The sequence below is a fragment of the Truncatella angustata genome (assembly GCF_020726525.1).
Source record: "Truncatella angustata strain MPI-SDFR-AT-0073 chromosome Unknown BKA67scaffold_1, whole genome shotgun sequence".
Taxonomy (NCBI): Eukaryota; Fungi; Ascomycota; class Sordariomycetes; order Amphisphaeriales; family Sporocadaceae; genus Truncatella; species Truncatella angustata.
Window position 1 is genome coordinate 3,475,342 of NW_025763381.1, and position 14,823 is coordinate 3,490,164.

Genomic DNA, 14,823 nt, shown 5'->3' on the forward strand with positions numbered 1-14,823 from the left:
CGTTAGCGGCCGCAGACTTGATATGGCCCAATCAGTGCCTGAGGGCAAGTCCAGTAGAAGGACTGGAAGTAATGACGAAAGTAATACAAGAAGAACATGATATATATATATCTTATAGTCATTACCGAAACTTACACATTAGCAATCATCACAGATCAACAATCCTGCCGAATGCTATTGATATATGTAGCCTTCGAAGAATGACAAAGCAACTGGGTATGATCATGTAATCTAGACCGGGATAGGCTCTTCCCAAGCCTGAAGGCTAGGTCGGGTTGTGTGTTGAATATTGAATATTGCGAAGATAGAAATATGCTTAAATAATCTTCACGTCTTTATAAGCTCGCAAATCACTCAGGCGATCTCGGTGAGGACCTCTAAATGCTATTTAATCCATGCAGCCTCCATCCAGGGTACGGTACTTCACAGTGAGCTATAACTTACGCATCGCGGGGCATTCCAGCTACTTGCGGCAGCGGGGCAGATAAATTCCCCGACGTCACCGCAATAGCTTGCATAGGAAGAACTTGGGCAGGAACAACCAACGAGAGGCACAGTCCCAATCTTCTTCACAATGTTTACAGGTCTGGTAGAAGAGATCGGAGGTAAGACTCAAGACCTGCGAGCCCTCGGCCGCTGCATATGTGCTGACGGTTCACCTCCCCCCGCGCAGAGGTCTCTGAACTCAACCCCCAGGATGCGACCGGCGGCACCTCTCTGACGATTACCCTGCCGCCATCCTCGGGACTTGTCTCCGACGCGCAGCTCGGCGACAGCATAGCGATCAACGGCGTGTGCCTGACCGCCACCTCCATCACGCCCTCCCCGCCCTCCTTCACGGTCGGCATCGCACCCGAGACGCTGCGGCTGACAGACCTCGGCGCCCTCGTGAAGGGCTCCAAGGTCAACCTCGAGCGCGCCGTCCGCGCCGACACGCGCATGGGCGGCCACTTCGTCCAGGGCCATGTGGACTCCACCGCGACCATCGTCAAGATCACGCCCGACGGCAACGCCCTGACCTTGCGCTTCAGCCCCAAGGACAAGGGCGTGCTGCGCTACGTGGTGCACAAGGGCTTCATCGCGCTCGACGGGACGAGCCTGACCATCACTGCGGTCAACGACGCCGAGGGGTGGTGGGAGGTCATGCTGATTTCCTACACACAGGAGAAGGTGGTGCTTGCTCAGAAGAAGGAAGGCGATACCATCAACGTCGAGGTCGATGTGCTGGCCAAGTATGCCGAGAAGAGCATGGCTGGCTACCTGCAGGGTGATGAGGGTGCGCTCAAGCCCATCGTGGAGAAGATTGTGCAGAACCTGGTCGCGCAGGCCATGGGAGCGCATTCGGCATAGATCAGACATGACGTGATAGGACAGAGTACGGCGCAAACAGCCGCAATATCACACAAGAGGTTCTTGATATGAGTTTCATCACGAGACCCCTAATTTGTACCTGCATATTCTACAAGTCAAGCACCGTCCAACAAGATGTTGCAACAAACTATGTCTGCGCTTACACCGTCGTTGCGGCTTCCCCCCAAATGCTGGCTACCTTTACACTTAAAGGTTTTGTTATCTTCTTCCTCCCAAACTGATTACCTAGCTCACTAAACACCATCTCGTGCTTCCTTTTCTTGCTGTCTGGGCGTGAGTCCAAAGCCTCGAAGGCCTTGATGAACTCGTGCGGCGTTTTCCACTTCTTCTGAATCTCCAACGCCTTTTCACCGGTAACTCCTCTCGTACACATAAGGAACTTCAGGTACAAGTCTCGCAGTGTCATCATCTCAGATTTGGACGCTAGCGACGAGAAGGCAGGGTAACTAATGTAGTGGCCTCGACTGGGGTCCTTCTCACGCAGATGTTCGAGCAGGGGAAGGTAGTTTTGTTTTGTGATGACACCGGTGGGTATGACGAACAGTGGTTTTTCTTCGTACTGCTTCTTGAGTTTGTGCGTCATCCGGACGAGATACTTGATTGTATCATCCATCTTTTGCGTCTGCTTCACAAAAAAGCCATTGACCACTTGTGTGGTAGCAATAGCCGATTGGACCGACAGCTCATAGTTTGCTCGGTTTCGCTCATCCAGGTTAAACTCCTCAATGATGTAAACAACGTTCCTGGCTCCTGATTTCTTGAGACGAAATTTCTGTTCATGGAACCGCCCGTCCTTGATACTCCCAATAAGATCGTCAAGCCGCTTGCGTTCGCAGATCCAGTCGAGCACCACTTCGTCTCCCTCTGCCCCTGTCCTAGAAAGAAAGTTGGGATCATGGCATTTGGCAACCCACATCGCATCGCCGAGCTCTAGTGCTTTCACCATAGGCTTCACACCCTGCTTATTGAGCTCTTCTTGCATATAGTCGCGGTCTGTCTTGGCTCGTATTTCCCTAGTGTCTATTACGAGCTCGATCGTAAAGTCTCCTGGTTGCAACCGAATTGGACGGAAGTTGGGTATAGCTGCAGGGTCTGATACATTGCTTGCCTCTTTTACTACATCGGCAAACTCGGATGGTGTCGCTCTTGGGGGCCGTGGAGCCGCAAGAAGGGACGCTTCCTCATTACTGTCCACACTGCAGCATTTGGCGTCAGAGATTACTTTATGATGCATGGGGGATGTGGATGTGTGTATGTCGGTGTCGGTATCGGAGAAGGAAAGGGAGGGGGGTTTCTTTGGGACTATATTGAAATAGTTACAAAAAACTAAATGCCTTTGCATAGCAAAATACTCTCCGTAGGCATGCTAGAACTTGAAGAAGAAGAAAAGACTTTTCTTTTCTTATAAAAATAATAACAAAAAAAAAAAAGTTTCCCGAAATTTACTTACAGCAGTATATCCTCACCGTTCCTTGGCTGTTGCCGAGGTTCCATTCTTTCAGGGGGCTCCGGCGAAGCTGCGTCTGGGTTTGCCGCTCGTTTCATGCTTCTTGCAACCTCAAACCCGGCATCTGTCAAGACATAAAACTTTCGCGATGGGCCACCTCTCTTCTCAATGACTAACTCCTTATTAATCAGGGTCTTCATAGAGTTCCAGGCAGTGTGAAACGAGTTCGCCTGAGCTGGTGTCTCGTACGAGGCGTCAGAATACGGCGCAGCAACTCTGACCAACTCTTCTTTGCTCAAACCTTGCATGCCGGAAGCGTTGTGATCAGCCAGACCCATGATGATACCGTATGGGCCGGAGCGGTACTGTGGGATATAGGGTTTGATAGTTCGGGGCTTCTTGGCTGGCGGCGGTCTTGCAATCTCATCATCGTCTTGGCCGACATCGTCGGAAGCATTGCCGTTAAGCGCCGCCAGGTTGGGGTTGCGCATAGTTTTCTTTGGTATCGGCAAACCATTGTCCTCACAATGCTTCTTGAGCTTCTCCGTAAGACGTGCGCATAGCTTCTCGCCAAAGCCTTTTAGTGTTTGAAGCTGGCAAGGATGCGAGAACTTGATCGGGCACGCCTTGAGTGCATTGTAGGCATTGCGGTATGTAATGACGCCCTTGGAGTTTCGTTCTCGCGCCACCTCAAGCCAATCCCTGACCCAACTCAGGAGCAAGGGGTTTGCACAATTCTCGTCTGAAGAAGCAGGCATTATTGAAGCCAGTTGAAGCCAGATCGGTAAGTAGTGTGTGGGACTGATAAAAAGGATATGAAGCTGGGCTGTCTTCGGGTGAAGTTCACAGCCTCCCGAATCATCGGCGTAGAGTCGTCTTTGTTTGTTAGTGTTAGTGGCCACTGGGCACTGACAAATTTCCCAAGGTTAGGTTGGGGAATCAGACCTGCGGAAGAGAGTTTATCTGTAGCCGTGTAGAAAACGAAGCACGAAGTTTAGTTTTGGGCTTGAATGGCGACCACTTAACGTTAGTTTCGTAGCAAAGCGAGAATCCCTCCTTGGGTTCTTCCTGCGTGCCAAGAGAACAAATAGGTCGCGTCACAACTTTTGTGACGCGTCTATCGGCACATTTGGACGAGACGCCACAACGCCTGATCATGTGACTCTCCATTGAGCCATGCTTGGCACTTTTCATGCCCTTGCGCTCTGCACTTTAGCAACAGCAAAACGCAGGGGCCAAGTCTGTGCTTCTACTTCTACTTCTACTCTGTCTTTATGTTTCCATTCCCATTTCCAGTTCCAATTCTACAGTATCTCCTGCTGGGCTGGCTGGCTGGCTCCACGGGCATGTTAGTCCTAGTCTAGTCTAGACTAGACTAGACTAATCCGTAGTGTGCTTGCACATGTAGTATTGCGTAAATCCCACCCGCATAATGCTTGCATAGCATAACATAAAATGGTGGGGTTCCGGTGCAAGTGGGCTCGAGGTGGGAGGGAACCTCGTAAAGAAAAGAAACAGAAAACGAGGGGCAGCTGAGCTGACTGCGCCCGTTGCTGGGCTACTTCCAAGATTTTCGAGACGGCCGCCTCGTCTTCTGCATCGCATATAAAGTGGCATTGCCTTGTCTAGTATCTGTTTGTGTTTCCGTTCAGCGTTTTTAGCTTTTCCCGCTTTTACAGGCCCGGTTCGTCGTTGCTATACCGCCTCGGGCAGAACACGAGTCTATCACGTACCGTTTGGCCGAAGCCCTTAGGTAACGTCGTGATACTAGTGAGATCCACTGCAATTGGAGGTGAGCTGCCATCTCCTTGGTCCCCATAATATCATGTTGAGGAGGTCACCGGCTAATTCTTTCTTCCTACGAGTGACAGAAATAAAACATTCGCCAAAATGGATCGCACCACGATCATCGAAGCTTCCAAGAAGCATGACATCGTCCCCGGCACCTACAAATATGGCACGGCCGGTTTCCGCATGGCGGCCGACCTGCTCGAGGGCGTCACATTCCGAGTTGGTCTGTTGTCGGCCCTAAGGAGCCGCAAGCTGAACGGGCAGGCAATCGGCGTCATGGTCACTGCCAGTCACAACCCAGCAAAAGACAATGGCGTGAAAATCGTCGACCCTATGGGCGACATGCTTGAGCAGGAATGGGAAGTCTACGCCACAGATCTCGTCAATTGCAAGTCCCACGATGCTCTCGCAGATACCTTCTTCAAGCTCGCCGAACAGCTCAAAATTGATGTTTCTGCCTCCGGCAAGGTTATTGCCGGCAGGGATACTCGTCCCTCCGGTATCACCTTGGTTCAAGCCCTTTCCGATGCTTGCGCAGCTACCAACACGGCTTACACCGATTACAAGATCCTGACCACCCCTCAGCTTCACTACTTGACTCGCTGTGTCAACACCGAAGGTCTACCTAGCTCCTACGGCGAGGTCAGCGAGGCTGGCTACTATAAGAAGCTCAACAACGCTTGGGAGCGTGCTATGAAGGGCAAGCGTGTGAGAGGTTCGCTCACGGTTGATTGCGCCAATGGTGTTGGAGGTCCAAAGCTCAACGAGCTTTTGAAGTACATGGATTCCTCCAAGACCGGACTCGACACCAAAGTCGTCAACGACGACGTCTTGAAGCCTGAGATATTGAACCTCGACTGTGGTGCCGACTTTGTAAAGACACGCCAGAGAGCCATCCCCAACCCCAAGCCTCAGCCAGGTGACCGCTGGTGCTCGCTAGACGGCGACGCTGATCGTCTGATTTACTATTGGCTCGACCCCGAAACCAGCGCCTTCTTCATGTTCGATGGTGATCGAATTGCGACCCTCGCAGCTTCATTCATCGCCGATCTTGCTCGCACTGCAGGCGTAGAAGAGGAACTCCGCATTGGAATTATCCAGACCGCTTATGCAAATGGAGCAAGTACCAAGTATGTCGAGCAGCACCTTCAGCTCCCTGTTGTCTGTACACCTACCGGTGTCAAGCACCTTCACCATGCCGCTTGTGCCTTTGACATTGGTGTTTATTTCGAGGCCAATGGACATGGTACCGTTCTATTTTCATCGGACGCCATGGAAACTTTTGCCAAGAAGGAGCCTCAGTCACCCGCACAGAAGGATGCTCTTGATACCCTGCAAGCCCTCGGTGAGCTTATCAACCAGACTGTTGGAGATGCTATCTCCGATATGCTTATGGTTGAGGTCATCCTTGCCCACAAGGGTTGGGGCTTGAAGGACTGGGCGATGACATACACAGACCTTCCCAATCGATTGGTCCGGGTCGAGGTTGGCGACAAGGATCTGTTCCAGACCACTGATGCTGAGCGGAAGCTCAGCCACCCAGCCGGTGTGCAGGATGAAATCGACCAGTGTGTCAAGAAGTACACGAATGCCAGATCATTCGCTCGTGCTTCGGGTACAGAGAACGCTTGCAGAGTTTACGCCGAGGCCGCGACCCGGTCTGAGGCGGACGATCTCGCCAACAAGGTGGCAACTATCGTGAAGCAGTATGGCGGCGGGGTCTAGGCGGCCATCCGTAAGGACCATCCGGATATCACCCCGGAGAACGTCATGCTGTTGGCGCGCTACATGAACTAGACGATGTCATGAGTGAATGAACGGAACGGGACCAGGGGGAGAAGAAGAAGAAAAAGGATTGTTCTGCTATATAGATAAGAGTAACTCACCAAAAGTATCTTCTCATATTATTCTTATATTATGTCTGGCCCCTCAACATCTCTGCTGCCACACATGACACAACAGCGATCACTGCCCGCGTGTCGTCCAAGATACCATGATTCGACTCGAGAGAACTATGCGTACACTCGAGCCTTGTGCTTTGCTAGAGTTTGATTTTAAGTCGTAGGGAACCACACCAAGTAGGACTTTACATTTAGACTTAGATTGCGGGACTGTACAGGCCTCTCACCAGATCTCGAATTTCTGTTCGAACCATCTGTAATTTGGGAGCACCAAGGGCCACTGACGCCTCCGCCTTTCGTTATTCGGAATTGCATGTGAAGAAAACAAGGCATTCATGTCTCAAGACAATTAATTGTGCTCATCAAACGTACTGCATGTCATTATTGACTGTCACTTGGACGCTACCATCTAGACTAAATATATCCATGAACTCTAGGAATACAGTCTCTCATGTTCTTCATCAAAGTTCATATTTGTCTCCACGACCACTTTGGGGGCTACACGAGTGACTGTGCAATGCGGTATCTGCAATCCGCCACCCGGAACCCAGAGTTTTTCCCGTTCGTCTCCAAACGCGTCTCGAGCAGGCCACCTTCAGGCCGCTGTTCGATCTCCGATGGTAATTGCGGCTTTCACACTGCCTCATTCGCACGCATTGTGCGATTCCAGCGCTTCGCTAAACCGAACCTGAAATATTTACATCATCCGGCACTTGGTACCAAGATGAGAGCTTCTTCTTCTTTTTTAGCACATCTTATACTCGGCTTGTCCCTGAACCTGTCTAGTAGGATCTTCCGTTCCAAGGCGGTACTTGATCTTGATGTCCAGGTCACGGCGGTTCTTATCGTTGGGCCTGACATCAAGCTCACACTCGACCTCTTCACCAGTCGTCACTGTCAGAACATCCTTCAGGTAGAAGACTGTCTGCTTCCAATGCGTGTACTTAGTATGCGGGCCAGTCGAGAAGCGGACAGGCTTGTGGCAGGCGGTAAAGTCAATATCAAACCATGCAACGAGAGCATGAACAAAGTCCTCGCGGCGGCAGGGCAGCTTGAAGTTAACGTTGAAGGCAAGGTCATCCACTGTGCAGGTGTACAGGTCCAGTGTCAGGATAGGTACGGGGTCAGTGACTGCGGCCTTCACCTCCACTGTATCGACAAGGGGTTCAGCAAGAGCAGTTTCCTTGAGGGGTGTGTAATCGAAGCCGTAGACGTTGTCCCAGACTATTGTGCAATGTCAGTATCTCAATATCACGATAAATATGAATTTGTGACATACATCCGATCTTCTCGTCTTTGTAATCGCCATCCTCGATACCACAAGCAAAGATAGTAGCCTTGTCAGGGAAGATCAGGCCACCTTCCTTGTTCAAGTACCTGTCACGAGCATAGAGGACGGTGTCGAGCATGGACTCGTACAACAGGAAGTATCCCATCCACTCTGAGATGATGATGTCGACCTTGGGGAAGGGTAGCTCGACCTCCTCCATCTTGCCCTGGAGCAGAGTGATCTTATCAGACAAGCCATTCTTGGCAACAATCTCCTTGGCCTTGAAAATGATAGTTGACATATCAACACCGATGACATGCTTGGCACCAGACTTGGCCGCGAACCTGCGGGTTTGTCAGTATAACCAAGACGCACAAAGATGATGCTGTATCCGGCAGGATGCTAGAGAACTCACATGGACAAAATACCAGTTCCGCAGCCGACGTCAAGAACAACCTTGTCTTTGAAGAGGTGCTTGTTCTGGACGATGGCATTCATGTAGGATCGCGTGCGAACCTCATCTTTCTATGAGAAGCAGCCAGGTTAGCGGGTTGGGCTCTGGTGCAGAAGAATCCTGCTACTTACCAACATCTCCTCATGGATACCTGAGAACCGGGCCCCACGTTAGTAAATAGTCTTAAGACCCCTCCATCAGATCAAGATCAGTAGCAATTCAAGCATACCATGGTGGTTGTAACTGCGAGAGGATTGACGTTAGCAATAAGCCTGAAAGGTACGATGTTCTCCAAGTTCCGTTTGCATTACAAACGGAGCTTTTTGTGCATGTGTAACTTACCTGTTGAAGTAGTGCTGCTCGGAATGGGCCATGCCCTTGAGGGCCATTTCGGCCTTGTCGACGTCCATCTTGCCAGAATCTGCCATATTCGCGGGCAGTAAAGAGTCCTGGCCGAAGAGAAAATTATAAAATGAGAGTCCAGGAAAGGCTGTGGTCGAGGAACGGTTCGTCAACTGCTGCACATCAGTCGGGCATAATTTTTCTGAGATCCAGGGTCCGTCCATCAATTTACTGCCCATAGCGGGCCTCACCGCCCGCTGCCCCACCAAGAGTCGGTCCACATAGGAAACCCTCTTCGGGGCTAGCACTAACCTAGTCTAGCACTACGCAGACTGATCCGATCTGCGACAGCGGGAAGGTACATACAAATACAACACCTCTGGTACTGTCCTGAGATGCTACCGTGCTAATAAAAACTGACTGCATGCTGTCTGGTAGCATTATTTGACCGGTCAATGATACGAACTGAGGTTACACTTGAATTCCTGTGACGTTCCATCATAAGCAACATGAAACATATAGGTAAATCCATTGTGAAACACGATGACTGGGTGTGATATCCTCGTCGGCACGAGTCAAGACCGCGTAGCCCGCATGACATTGTAGAGAAGCAAGAAGGCGAAATCCGAAAGGCAGAGATTTCATTGAACATGAGTAGTCAACGAAAAATATCATTGCGAAATTCGGGGTTTCCCTGTTTATGCTAACCAGTAACACGGTATAGAAGCTGGTAGATGATCTATTATAGTTCGAAGAGCTCATGGCCACTCGGCCTCTTGAAAGTCTAGGTATTACGGAGTAGGGCTTCTTGATAATAAATGGCTGAACGACTATGTATCATCCACGAGGAATAACCTAAGCCCCTCCAAACCTACAACAAATCTGCGTGCACGCTTCTACGCGGTGCGTCTCACTCAAGCTCCTTGTCTTTTAATTTGGTGTTTGTGGAGATATCGTCCTGCGCATCTCTGACCAGGAAACTACAACGTGTTAGCTCCCAGAGTTTCACGAGACAATCTGGGGGTGGTGCGTACTTATACCACACGATTGTGGGCACAATAGTGCCTAGATGCCACAGACTGTGCGCGTCTAAGGCTCCCCATAACGGGGCGAAATCAAACAGTTCCAAGCTCATGACCATCATGAGCCAAGCCACGATACAACCTGGCCAGATGGCCCAAAGCTTGTGCGTCTGCCTGTACTTCCTGAAACTGAAGTATGTCCACAGAGAGTTCTGGGTGAGCCCGACGACGACATTGGCCGTCATGTTGTATGTGTAGTCCCACTTCCATGCTTTGAGGTAGATTACATGGCAGGCATACAGAGTGCAGCAAAGCACCGTCCACAGTCTCAGCATGCTTCTCCGCCTCGGCGTTGGCTTGTCCAGTCGGAACACTATAATCGGGGTATAGTACATGCCATACATGACACCAGCACCAGCGGCGAAGTAATCCAGTTGCTCTGTCGCTACAAAATCACGGACGTGGAAGATACTGCTAAAAATCCAGGTTGCAATACCAAAGTACGCGAACAGACAGTAGTAGGGTCGGAGGGGGTAGTTGGCGGGAATGGACGCTCGTAGCTTCGCGAGCCCATTCTGATGTGCCACCATGTTTCCTAGACTGAAAAGCACACTGAAGGGCTCCTGCATACCGAGGACCCGGATAAAGGGCCATTTGCCATGGAATTGGGTGACGGGCTCATTGCGCGCGACTCGCCTCGAGGTGACGATATGTTGGCAGGTGTAGTCGCATTCTTGGGGGCAGGTCCAGAACAGGAGTCGGTGATGAAGAGCTGTAGATGGGCCGCGTGTGAGTTCAGTTGGACATAGACTGAGTACTGCCGGAGGGGCGCTCTACTCACGTATGCGTGTCGGGTTGTTTTTGGGATTGCAGTTCTCCCTGGCGCAGACCTGTATTTCAAGATAGGTTAGTCTTCTCTTCACTCTGCTCAGCACCATGCTTTCTCAGCATCTGGCCACAAACCTCTACACACTCGCGAAACTCGGGTAGGCGATCGCCAAGAGAGGCTTCTACTCGAGTCAGACAAAGACAAAGCACGAGAAGCACAGCCAGTAAAGGCGCTGCTCTCAATCGCAAGCTTCTCATCATTTTGCTGGCATTGGGACCACTGGGAAGAAGCTCGCAAAGGCCACGGCGGAAAGTAAAAAAGTAGCTCGAGGCACAGCTCGTGTTGAGCAGCGACGGGAGCGCCGCATTACTTCGCAGCGATTGGCTTGTGCCCCACATCATAATACCAATTACCGATCCCCGGGGTCCATCATGGCCCCGAACCCAATTATTAATTACACACAGCCTTAACGCTTAAGTCTTTGCCATGCTGGGGCCCTGGCAGTCATCTCCTTTTCTCTGCATGGTGATTGATTGAACGATTGATCTTCCTCGCCCCATTCCGTAATGCGTTTGACGCGTTGTGGTCAGCTTACTTGTCGCCATGCAGAATGCACTACAAGGCAGCTCTTGGAAGGGCCTCTAGAAGCGTAAGCTTTATTTCATGTTTTATACATATGTATATATATATATATTTTTTTTATAAATATTTTATAAATATTTGGCTGGCAACTTAGAGCAGCGTCATCTTCATACATAATTCCCCCGCTTGACTTTGCCTTATCCGCCATGCGGAGAACTTCGCTCCGGGATCTGGCAACGCTTGTGCAGAGCCTCAACCTTCATGCTCACCTTTCCATAGAATGTTTACTGGCAATTGCGGAGATAACATATCACCAATGATCTTTGCAGGTATGTCTGGTAAGCCGTAGGCACTATGCGTGGTTATTTAAGAGTCGGGGGGGGGGGATGCTGTACTCGACCACAGGTACAGCATCTCCTCTCCTCGTGCACTTTTGTTCGAAGAATTCCTAGTCTAGTCCAGTCCAACCTCTGATTGTCGTTATGAAGCTACTTGCCTTGATTGTGGCTGCATCGTATGCATTGGCAACTTCATGCCCCGCCCTGCCACTCTCACCTGTAACTCGGAAGGGAACTACATTGCTCGTCCATGGCCAGCCTTGGAAGGCAATTGGGCCCAATATTTACTGGCTAGGACTTGACGAGAACGTGATTCCGCCAGCTGGAGAGCCCTACGATGCAGCCACAAAGTCAAGTTATCCTACTAAAGGCCGCATCACGGATGCTTTGGCAACAGTCCAGGCGTTGGGAGGGACGATGATCCGATCTCATACCCTTGGCGTCAACCTCGGCAACCCTCTTACTGTCATGCCGGAATTAGGTATCATCAATGAGGAAGCATTCGAGTCAATTGACTGGGCTGTCTACCAAGCGGGTCTATATGGTATTCGACTACTGGTCCCCTTGACAGATAATTGGGATTATTACCATGGCGGTAAATATAACTTTCTTCGCTGGTCAGGTTTCAACTTGACCCAAAAAAGTGATAGCAGCAATCCCGAGATTCAACAATTCTACTATAACCAGACTATAGTGGTTGCTTTCAAGCGTTACGTACAGAGGCTCTTAACGCACAAAAATCGGTACAACAACCTTACTTATGCCGAGGACCCAACTGTGTTCGCTTACGAAACAGGCAATGAGCTTGGGGGTCCTATATTTGGTGACATGGATTGTCCTGCTGAATGGGTTCGAAATATCACGAGCTTCATTAAAACACTTGCCCCTGAAAAGCTGATCTTGGATGGTACATATGGGGTTAACAGAACGCACTTCGATATCCTGGAGATCGACGGTTTCTCAAACCACTACTATCCAATAAACACAGTGAAGCTGGAACATGACTTGGAGGCCGTCGAAAGTGCTGAGCGCGTATACTTTGCTGGCGAATACAGCTGGGTTGGCCCTGATGCTGGCACCAACAACTTGAGCTCTTTCTTTGAAATTCTCGAGCAAAGTCCTGTTGTGGCTGGTGACGCACTTTGGAGTCTGTTCGGGAGAAATCTGCCTGATTGCAACGTAAGCAGTATGATAACACTGCTGGATATCGGCTGACAATGATCACAGACATTTGTTAACCACACAGATGGCTTCACCTTGCAGTATGGTAATCCAGCAAATTCGAACTACACTGATAGCAGGATACAACTGATCAGGAAGCACTTTATCGCCATGAGTAAAGACGAAGATATCCCAGCTAATGCGAGCCTGCCAGCTGTACCCTGTCCAGCCCCTATGTTGCCCTGATACCAGTCAGACATCACTTGACGCCGAATAGCTGTCTTCTAGTCTTATTACTAAATGCCTTGTTTCTGGCAACCTTTCTTTCAGTTTTCGCGTTCTTTCATGTTGAATGTACTATGTTATTTGCAATCACCAGCAATCACTCCTCCAGTATCCTCGGCCTATCCCACACAATCCTGTCTTCATATTCTAATTATTATGTGCAAATATTTATGCGACCATTAGTGATATTGGCTGTCCATGTGCAAATAATGACACAGACTGTGGAACTATTCTTCTACTACTTGATCGAGTGCCTGATCTCAAAATTTCACACAAGCACCGAAGATTCCTAAACTGGCGCTGTTTACAGCGGCGTAAAATTCAACAATTAATTAGTTATAAGTCTATTAAACGGCTCATGCACACCATCATTTCAAGCTTCGATGAAGAAAAAGAAATGTCCAAATGCAGGTTTCGATGCCAAAGCAGTATTCGGGGTCTAGCCCCGTCTTGACGAAGGTGTTGTCCAACCGTCGCAATAATTCGTCAGGCATGTTTTCCTACAGAATTGGATGTCTTTAATGAACTATATCAAAGACTAGGCCTTGGTTTTTATATTCCTCGGAGGGACTGCGTGGTTACAGTCGAGGTGAAAGAGCCACAAACAACCCGAAAACTGATCCTGCGAATATCATGGCCCTATAAACCTCATTCAGTGTACATTGCTTAGCACATGGTGGATTGAAGTAACAAAGACAGCAACGATCTTAACGAAGATTGTCCTGGCCACTTTTCATGTCAAAATTACCGCTATGAGACCAGTAGGCAATCCCCGGCCAAGGGACCCAAATCATGGCAGGCCATTGGCAAGTAACACAACTACCTCTCAAGCTATGAGTATTTCAGTCGGTGGGATATTGGAGCGCGCTACCTCTACCAGCAGTGGTGAGAAGTCGTAATTTTCGTAATGGGCAGATAATAAGACTTTGGAAAGGCCAGAATTAGTGAGCATGGCGTATTACAATGGTAGTCAAATTCCGTCATAGCCATGAAAATTGTAACGTTACAATGATCGGATTATAGCAAACTGGTGATGATGTATAATATATATACATTCATTCGCCGGCCCATGTTTTGACCCAGTATCTGTGCCTTTCATCTTTATATTCGTCAGTCAGATCAAATCCTAGCCATCCATCTTCCTATGTCATCCACCTTGCAGTTGCCAAACGCTCCCTCGCATTGTACCAAAGGACAATCACCTATATTTAAGCTCTTTTCACTTTCACTTCTTAATCTCCCTGTTTTCGGGTACCAACTACTCCTATCAATCAACGCCCGAAACTTAAAGTAATATCCATAACAACTACTCACTACATGATAAGACTCCTCCAAGTACACAAGAGAATCGACTTACGACACCGAACTGCTTCGACAAACTTAGCAAGAGTATACATCAAACGACTGACCAAGATGACTCCCTTGAAGCAAATGCCCCTCATTCTTTCCCCTATCTCGCCAAAAGTCATCGTAAATGGGAAGGAGTAGGGATTACCACCGATCGACAGGGACATCAAAGTCGAAGAAGCAGCGCCAGACGCTAAACCGGATGATTACAACACGTTTGACTACACTGGGCGTAATGGAGTCCGCCACGAGGTTACCCACCTTACCAGTGACGGCGACAGCTATGATGACGACGCAATTAAAGTCGAACCCGTCAGAAGAGGTCACGACGCTATAACGTAAGGACGCTGAGCTTGAACAAGCCATATCATGATATGAGGAGTGCCAATCCAGACGGAACTCACGAACGCGGATGGGCAATGAACTTCGACAATTGTGTTGCGAGATGGGCGAAAGACTCTGCGAATGGAGGCCTAAGGGTGTGGGTCGAGAAAAGTTCCATGGAAGACTAGTGGGCGACGTCAATTCTTCTTCCGTTTTTGATCACAAGCTCTGCGTCGCTCTGGGAAAGATAGTGATGAGAACCTAAACGTCGGCTTCAAGGGTTTGGAGATGCGCCAGACTGTAGCACGCTTTCTGGACTTGGCCAGAGGCAATAGCATTGACTACGGAGCGTACCACTT

At 49.5% G+C, this 14,823-nt stretch overlaps 7 protein-coding genes across 7 annotated transcripts; 3 read left to right on the forward strand and 4 right to left on the reverse strand.

Annotated features, from left to right (window-relative positions):
* Positions 1-300: 300 nt before the first annotated feature.
* BKA67DRAFT_546305 (riboflavin synthase) lies at positions 301-1,507 on the forward strand. Its single transcript, XM_046101381.1, has 2 exons — positions 301-605; positions 674-1,507. Exons 1-2 carry the CDS (start codon positions 575-577, stop codon positions 1,348-1,350), a joined length of 708 nt encoding a protein of 235 aa, XP_045964079.1. The 5' UTR covers positions 301-574; the 3' UTR covers positions 1,351-1,507.
* On the reverse strand, positions 1,508-3,893 carry BKA67DRAFT_546308 (crossover junction endonuclease MUS81; the record flags this gene model as incomplete). The annotated part of the gene is made up of 3 exons (XM_046101382.1): positions 3,764-3,893; positions 2,822-3,694; positions 1,508-2,567 (listed from the first exon to the last, which is right to left on the reverse strand). The coding sequence occupies exons 2-3, from the start codon at positions 3,574-3,576 to the stop codon at positions 1,511-1,513; spliced, it is 1,812 nt and encodes a 603-aa protein (XP_045964080.1). The 5' UTR covers positions 3,577-3,694; positions 3,764-3,893.
* A 430-nt stretch (positions 3,894-4,323) lies between these two features.
* On the forward strand, positions 4,324-6,534 carry BKA67DRAFT_546309 (N-acetylglucosamine-phosphate mutase). Its single transcript, XM_046101383.1, has 2 exons — positions 4,324-4,610; positions 4,690-6,534. The coding sequence occupies exon 2, from the start codon at positions 4,709-4,711 to the stop codon at positions 6,332-6,334; it is 1,626 nt and encodes a 541-aa protein (XP_045964081.1). The 5' UTR covers positions 4,324-4,610; positions 4,690-4,708; the 3' UTR covers positions 6,335-6,534.
* A 329-nt stretch (positions 6,535-6,863) lies between these two features.
* BKA67DRAFT_546311 (S-adenosyl-L-methionine-dependent methyltransferase) lies at positions 6,864-8,599 on the reverse strand. The gene is made up of 3 exons (XM_046101384.1): positions 8,196-8,599; positions 7,790-8,124; positions 6,864-7,734 (listed from the first exon to the last, which is right to left on the reverse strand). The coding sequence occupies exons 1-3, from the start codon at positions 8,276-8,278 to the stop codon at positions 7,256-7,258; spliced, it is 897 nt and encodes a 298-aa protein (XP_045964082.1). The 5' UTR covers positions 8,279-8,599; the 3' UTR covers positions 6,864-7,255.
* Positions 8,095-8,898, reverse strand: BKA67DRAFT_33868 (uncharacterized protein). Its single transcript, XM_046096286.1, has 5 exons — positions 8,577-8,898; positions 8,464-8,477; positions 8,366-8,393; positions 8,196-8,305; positions 8,095-8,124 (listed from the first exon to the last, which is right to left on the reverse strand). Coding segments are annotated over exons 1-4 (282 nt in total). The 5' UTR covers positions 8,816-8,898; the 3' UTR covers positions 8,095-8,124; positions 8,196-8,304.
* A 459-nt stretch (positions 8,899-9,357) lies between these two features.
* On the reverse strand, positions 9,358-10,782 carry BKA67DRAFT_33834 (PER1 protein). Its single transcript, XM_046096280.1, has 4 exons — positions 10,562-10,782; positions 10,440-10,488; positions 9,611-10,370; positions 9,358-9,556 (listed from the first exon to the last, which is right to left on the reverse strand). Exons 1-4 carry the CDS (start codon positions 10,685-10,687, stop codon positions 9,487-9,489), a joined length of 1,005 nt encoding a protein of 334 aa, XP_045964084.1. The 5' UTR covers positions 10,688-10,782; the 3' UTR covers positions 9,358-9,486.
* Positions 10,783-11,262: 480 nt separating this feature from the next.
* On the forward strand, positions 11,263-12,930 carry BKA67DRAFT_33914 (glycoside hydrolase superfamily). The gene is made up of 2 exons (XM_046096289.1): positions 11,263-12,526; positions 12,575-12,930. Exons 1-2 carry the CDS (start codon positions 11,492-11,494, stop codon positions 12,752-12,754), a joined length of 1,215 nt encoding a protein of 404 aa, XP_045964085.1. The 5' UTR covers positions 11,263-11,491; the 3' UTR covers positions 12,755-12,930.
* Positions 12,931-14,823: the final 1,893 nt, after the last annotated feature.